Source organism: Pygoscelis adeliae, unplaced genomic scaffold (assembly GCF_000699105.1).
Source record: "Pygoscelis adeliae isolate BGI_AS28 unplaced genomic scaffold, ASM69910v1 Scaffold4, whole genome shotgun sequence".
Classification (NCBI taxonomy): Eukaryota; Metazoa; Chordata; class Aves; order Sphenisciformes; family Spheniscidae; genus Pygoscelis; species Pygoscelis adeliae.
In genome coordinates this window covers 15,422,841-15,430,518 of record NW_008824986.1, presented here as the reverse complement: position 1 = coordinate 15,430,518, position 7,678 = coordinate 15,422,841, and the positions used below count along the sequence as shown (strand labels likewise).

The 7,678-nt window shown below is 38.3% G+C and overlaps 1 protein-coding gene across 1 annotated transcript in view; it reads left to right on the top strand.

Moving 5' to 3' along the window:
• The window catches only part of TRUB1 (TruB pseudouridine (psi) synthase family member 1), a 33,427-nt gene extending 30,372 nt beyond the window's left edge, over window positions 1–3,055 (top strand). Inside the window, exons 8-9 of the mRNA XM_009326043.1 lie at window positions 1,138–1,194; window positions 2,552–3,055. Coding sequence (XP_009324318.1) covers window positions 1,138–1,194; window positions 2,552–2,766 — 272 coding nt within the window. The 3' untranslated portion in view covers window positions 2,767–3,055. The remainder of the gene's footprint in view (window positions 1–1,137; window positions 1,195–2,551) is intronic.
• The last annotated feature ends 4,623 nt before the right edge of the window (window positions 3,056–7,678 follow it).

The window sequence follows — 7,678 nt, the reverse complement described above, 5'->3', positions numbered from 1 at the left end:
TTAAACTGTCTTTATCTCAACCCACGAGTTTTCTCACTTTTACCCTTCTGATTCTCTCCCCCATCCCCCATGAGGGGGAATGAGCGAGTGGCTGTGTGGTGCTTGGTTGCTGGCTGGGGTTAAACCACGACAGCCCATGTGCAGAGACTTCTGCTTTACACTAAAAGCACTGTATTTTGGTTTTAAGTTAAGCTGATTATATGTAATCTTTCTGTGAGGGAAAATTCTGAGAGGCTGGTCAGGGGATTATTTGCATCAGTCCATGATTTTGCAACCTCCAGCTCACTCCTCCTTTCTCAGGTCTGCTTCCTTCGCTTTGCCCATTCTTTTACCCAGATGCCCAGACCTGCTGGCATCTCTCCCAGGGCGCAGCAAGGACCGGTATCGGTTACTGTCAGGCCTCTTTCTCAGTTGAGGAGGCAGGGTCTTATCCTTCCTTCTGTCATACATGAAGAAACTTGGGTAGTACATTAAGAAGCACATTAATAAATAAACCAAAAAGAATGTTGTAAATGTTTGATGCTACTGTGAGGTCAAGATAATGTCTTGTGTTGATCAGCTACCTAGTTGACCCATAGTCCTCTGATGGACCAGATGTTATATGATGAGCAGGTATGAGTGACAGAACTCAGCGCTGTGTTACTTCAGCCCTTACTTTATGTTTGGGTGAATAGCAGCTGATCACTGGCAGAGAGGGAAGGGAAGGGCTGAAAGAGCAGGGAAAGTTAAAGGTGAATTTTAAAATTTTATTGGAGCTGCCTGTGTGCAGTATCTTAAAAGCATTGATAGTCAGTTTGGACTGTAGTTGAAATACCTCTTCATCATTAGAAATATGAAACAACCTTCTGAAACCTTTAAAACGAATAGGACTGAAGCATTTGTTAACATACCACACCAAGTACTTAATTTCTAGTGAGTTAGTTCGGTTGTCATTGTATTTGCTTTCCCTCCTGTCTGGCTTAGCAATCTCACCCGCACATATGTTACAGGATGAATAATTGATGTTGCATCCTATAAATATTTTATCGCTGGGTTGTTTGCTTAGCACATTTTTACATTTATGTGGGGGCATGGTTTCTATGTAAAGTAGATTTCACATTGCACTGGCAATTTACCATGTCACTGTTAACATTCCAGACGTTGAATGTGGTGGTGGCTTTTATGTCAGGAGCCTGGTCAGTGACATTGGCAAAGGTAGGCATGAAAAAAAAAGACAGTTTAAGGAATGAATGTGTCTGTTGATGGAAAAATTTTGTCATTTTGTATATCTCCAGCGAGCAGACCTATGTGTTGTTTTGCAGAATTGTAGTGCTATCACTTGTTTTTATATACTAAAGTATTTTCATTGGGAGCATGGGGGAATGAAGGCTAAATAATCGCCAGAGGACCTTGGGGGCTGGGGGATAAAAATGGAGCAAGTAATAGCACTGAGCAAGATAATACAAGGCAAGGTGAGGATTTTTTTTTCCCTCCTCCATATGTTAAAGCTAAGAAGACAGATACTGTCTTTTTAAATGTTATTCATCACATTTTGAAAACAGATTGCACAGAACATTACCATGCACATAATAAACCCTATCCGCTGGAAAGACTTCTACATTTGTGATGATTTTTCTGGTGTTTTCTTTCTCCTTTACCTGAACTGTGAATAGTTTTGCTTTCCCACAGGGTTATTTGTCTTGTGCTCTATATCTATCAAACTGCATGATGGAGAACAGATAATCCATTTCAAGGTTTTTTTTAAATGATACATTTGCAGATCAAGAAAGCAAGTGATGTGGGATAACCCTATGAATTTCAATGTTGTTATTTGTGCTTAGGCAAGTCAAAGATTCTGTTACTGCCTTCTGAGCATACTGGCTTATGTTTAGCCCTTTAATGACAAACCAAGATCAAGTCTGTCCTCAGCTGGTTTCTTTTCAAAAATTTTAAATGCAGTAAAAATCTTTCTGCATCAGAAAGAATGGGAGAGAGTATTTTAGTACACATGTGTGCTTACAAGTCAGCTCTGGTTGCTGTTATGTTTTGTAGCCCCTTATTATGTAATTCTGTCCTACTGGTATTTATTTAACATAGCAGAGCATTTGTTTATATTTTTTTATTTTTCCTTATCTTAGTTTATATTATCCTGATAGGCAGCACAGGATAAAAATGTGAAAAATACTTCTTGAAGGCAAGAAGTGCTAAGGCCTCAAGGTCTGGGGAAAAATAGTACATGGTCTTCTAAGTCACTTGTGAATACAGAATGTTCCGCTTACATCTTATGTCATTATTTCCTCTCTTTTCATTCTGATTTAAATCTGGAAAACCTTTTGACAACTTTCTCTCAGATTTTGAACTCTTTACTACACTGGAGATCTGTTGAAATCAAAGGAATTCCTTGCCTCAGATTTAAGAAGATGTAAATGTGTGATGAATCTTCATGAACTTCCTTCTTAAACAAAGCAGAATAATGTAGAAGGCTACATGTAAAAATATATTTTAAGTGAGTTGAAAATAGTTCAACTTGACCATGCGCTTTTTCTAAATCCCCTTTTCTCCTTTACTGTAGAACTCTCTACCTGTGCCACTATGCAAGAGCTGACCCGAACCAAACATGGGCCATTTACGCTAGAGGAGCATACCCTTTATGAAGACAAATGGACAATTGATGAAATTGCACGATCCTTAGAGCATTGCACGTCTCTTCTCCCGGGAGAGCCGTCTCATAAAAAATTGAAGACAGAGCATCCTGGTGAAACTGCTGTGAGCTGTGAAGATAAGTGATAAGTTGGGTCAAGGAAAAAGCCTGAATGATTGAGACGTTTTGAGATTGGGTTGGCATTGTATTGCCTCTTGTGTAAATTTACAGGTCTGTACCGGGAGGCTGACAAACTGCAGTGCAAGAAAAATGGTTCTTTTGTTTTCTGGGGTTAGAACAAGCACTGAAAATATCCAGCACGTGCTGTTTCCCGATCTGTTTATTTTCCTTCTTGCACACTGTAAATGGGTCTGCCACTGATGTCAAATCTTCATACAGCTGTTGTTGCTAATTCCTCAATAAAAAATTATAAACATTAAGGTTTGATAAATGTGCTCAAAAAAAAAAAAAATCTTTTTTTTCTTTATAGCTGGTAATCAAATCCTGAAATACCATGGTGACAAGACTGTCATAGCTTAAAGGATACAAGAATGTGGTGTGGCAATTTGCTTTCTTGAAATCCATTTCAGGATATGTCCATTTTACTGTAGCTTTTCCTAGGCAGATTGTTCTTTCAGTCAAATGTTATCCAGAATGCATTAAATGTAGATGCTAATATTTTTACGTTAAGTCTGAAATATCGGTGTAAGTGAATAGTTTTAAGTATAAACAATCCCCGAAGATAACTGTTTGATAACAAATGCTCTGAAGAGTGCAGCTGTCATTACAGGTGTACATATCTTATTCTGGTACAATGTCCCAGTTGGTGACCATCCGTAATTTAAAGTATAGTTAACTGTTATACTCTTCATAGGGCTTACAGAATTTACTTTTGCCATCTGTGTATTGCTTGAACTGTGTCCTGTGGATCAGGTAGAAGGCTGATGTGCTTCTGGGCTTTGACTGATGTGGTCCTGACTAGAAGTTTTATGGGCAACAGAGGGATCCACCATCAAGAATCCTTGCTGAAACCATTTTAATGCACTGGGGCAGTGAGGGCCTGTTCCGCAATTCATGTAGTTATCAGAATTTGATTGCACTGATTATTTCTCACCACTGCTTCCCTTGGGATTTTCAAAATGACTAAAAGACAGTGGTTTGAGAATGCTAAAAAGTACCCTAGTTTGTTTCCATGTGTGTAATGGACTGTCCTAAAAGGACTTCCCTATGTGTCCCCATACAAGTTAGTAGTGGCTCTGTTTTCCTGTTGTCATAATGAGGAACATGAGGAGTAGTTTAAACATGCGAGCGATAGCTGAGAGAAAGCCCTGCTTTTGAAATTGTCACTGAAATGTCACCAAAGAGGAATGGACTGGCTGCTTTTACAGTTTTATGCTGCTGCTGGCCAAGTGGCCTGCTGTGGCTTTGTGCAGCTCCTACACCTTTGGGTTTTGGTTCTGGACTACAGGGACTTGACTCTCTTACTCTGAGTGGCTGAATGCTGTAAAGCCAAGAGTTTGTGCTTATATTAGGGTGTTACTTTTAACAGAGACATGAATTTGATTTAATACTCTCTGTTAATGGACTTACTACTTTCCACGGTAAGTTATCTTGGTAGCCGATTACCTCTATCGCTTAAAAGAAGTGTTTTATTCCCAATTTGACTTGAATCTCCACATGCTGTATTTTATGTCTTTTGTCTGCACCTTACAAAAAGCAATTTCTCTGTGTGCTGGTATTAAGTGAAATGATCAAGTTCCAACCTTACTTTCAACCTAAGGAATGAAATAAATAACCTGAAGTTTCTTGTTGCAGGATACCTTTCCAGACATCTATAGGGTTTTTTGTTTTCTATAAAATAAGAAACTGAAGTCTATGCAAGATTAATGAAGCTTTTGTTTAGAGAGAGGATAAAGTTTATGTTTTATTGTTAAGTAAACAGACAGTTTTCTTCTGTATAGTCTTATAAAGAACTTAGGGGAAACATTGAAAATATCACAAGCAAATTGAAATGTTAGAGCACTGTAACAGCAGCAGATTTAACGTACAATATGGAGGAAGTAACCTTTGTAAGCAATTTTGATTTCAGAGATGGGAGAAGAGAGTTGTGTTCACTAAGAGAACAGTGGGAGATTTTAGTTGTTTCTTTTCAGGGTGGGTTTTTTGGGACTTTGGATAGGAACAGAGAAGAAGGAGATTATTTCCTAAAGAAATTAAATAAAGCAGAAAATGTCATTTTCCAGTATACTTATCTTGAATGATCAAAGACTTTGATTGAAACACAGCTTCTCTTATTGGCAAAATCTGTTTTTTTCCAAGAACCTAATTTATGTTATCCCAGTTGTCTTCTGGATTAATTTCTCATTTTCTTTATTTATCTTTCTGCTCTTTTAAAAATAGCCCAGTAGATGTAATTCTGTTAGTCGTCTTGTTTCATCTACAGGGATTTGTTTCTTTAAAAATCAGTGCAATTGAGAAATCCTTCTATTAATAGGGTACATTTGTATACAGTGTTATAAGTGTCTATCACATTCTTATCTTGTCTTTGTTTAATGCTCACCATGGCTTTCTTGCTATTCTGTGTAAGACCCCCTGATATTTTTAATTTCAAAAGGAGAATTATATTTTCATCAGCTTTTAGGTTAGCTTGCAACTGGTCTGTTGTAATTATTGCTAACAGATCTGTGATCCTGAGAAGACAGGATCTGTTCCATAGTCTAGTCACTTGAGAGAAATGAAATGACAATCAAAAGAAAACATCCTGTTGACATCAGCAAGTTTTGATTTAGGCTGCAAGTCCTAATGCGTATGGGAAGCGTAGGGAGAGGAGGAATGCAGTTGTACACATTCGGGAATCTGCATAAGGTGTGTAGATAGTGTTTCTAAAGACTGGAGGTATCTTTCAATTTACAAATGCAACTTCCCTCAATGCTTTTATTCCTCTGTAGCAAGTAGAGAGACTTCCACCAGCTCTAGCTAGACTTTTTTTTTCCTGGCTTTCCTCTTATCTTCCCCAACACTAGGTTCTGTCACCTCCAGAAATAAAGGCAGAACAACTTTATCTCAAATTAATGACAAACTTCTCCCCACATAACTTGTACTGAACTACAGAAGCTATTTCGCTTACAAGTTGGGTAGCAAGTATCTTTGGTTATAGTTGTAAATGGCCGGATAGCACACAAAACCATGGCAGACAGCAGATAGGTGTCCTTAGAGAGTGCATAAAGTCATGAACAAATTACACAATAACAGCTTGTTTTATGACCACTGATGAGTGTCAGCCACGTTCCAGCCCTAAACAGTTGAGTTATCTTTTCAAACATTCAGGCGCTACTTCCCAGTGTCTTTCCTAGGTGCTTGGTCTCACTTGCATGCTCATTCCTAGGTACCCCTGTGCTTTAATGAGTCTCTTCCCCTTGAGCCATTAGTCCCAATGAACAGTAACCAGGAAGCCACTGAAAAAATCTAGGAGTAGCATTTTTAGATATGTTTTAATAAGTGTTTAACCCAGTGATAGTGAAACTATCCAGATCTGGAAGTAAGTGTTGTGTTCCCATGGGAACCTAGGGAAATACTCAGTTTAACTTCTTTATTCTTACTAAAGTGCATGTCCCCTGAGATACCAGACTTCAGAATTGTGCTATATCCACAGAAAAACATAGTTTTTTCCAGAACAAAATATTCTGTGATCCTGGATCTTGATTATTGACGGTCATGATATCTCAACGTTAAGGGCTATTTAGAGTGAGAGGAAAAGTGTGTATGCAATATTTCTGAGACTAATAGAAGAGTTAGTACCAAGTGCCCAGCTGAGACAAATGGTAGTTAATAGGAATTTTATGCTACTCTGGCCAGAAAATATGCGTCAGTGATTTACCATTTAAAATATATCCGTGACACAGACTGAAAGATTTGTCTCATTTTATTGAGCATTGTTCATGGGGAAAGTCCTGGTAGAAAAGCATGACCTGCTTTTTGAGCCAAATATTGTCCGTCTTGAATTTGGACTTGGGATCTTTAGTCGTAGCAGTATGCTACCATAGTCATGACTCTGCCTCCAGTGCTGGTGCCGCTTCAATTAGATTGACAAGGACTTCATAATTTATCTCCTTCTACTGTCTCTGCCTGGCTGGCTCTTTTTCTTCCTTATTTAAATGGTATTTTTTTCTGTGCACTTCATAATATATTTCTGCTCCCAGCATGTTGAGCACTTCTAAAATGTTTTTTAAGGAAAATCAATAGGATCTTTTTTTTTATATTAATCAAGTCTGAGCCATTAGCAAAATATTCTAGGAGTGTCTTCATCAATAACTAAGCATTTAGCATCTTACCCTGCAGTTCTGTTTTTGATTTATATGTTCATTAGAAGAAAATAAAGTCAAACTTTGAATAACTCCCCAAATTTTGGGATACCTTAGGATTTTATGTTTTAGTGTAATAGATGGTGGAGTTGCAATTCTGAGCATGAATGGCTCTGAGACTTTAATGGCTAGGGTCATTCTGTTTGCTTGGCAGAGTCAAGGAACCAGTTGGCAACAGTATTAATTTTATTAAAAAGGCCTTATAGAGACAAAGCAAGAGTGCACGTGTGTGTATGTGAGAGTGTGACTACAATGTACAACCAGAGGGAAGTCATAGAGACAGTGAATGGATTCAGCCAGCCTCGGCAAAATTACTGTCCCTATTAAAAAAGCAGTCATTTTTTCTAATAGCCATGGGTTTAATTTGCTTCTTTGTGAGATCTGATCAAGTAACATCACCAATACTTAAGAGCACGTCAAACAAGCAGGTTTATCATCTGGATGCGTATGTCTCCACTCTGGGTGATGAGCTGGCACGTCTTTTCTTACTGTCTCTGAGATCAACTGCTAAGATTGTATAGGTGTTGAACAGGCAAAGCAAGAAGTTGGTAATTGGGAGTGGGTGGTTTAGTGCTCGGGACAAAAAATGGACTATATTGCAAGAAGGAAACCATGTTTTTTCCAATTCTGTTTTTGGGGAAGTGTTGAAGACACTGCCTTGGCTCAGAGAAAGTATTAACGTGGCTGCCCAAGAGAA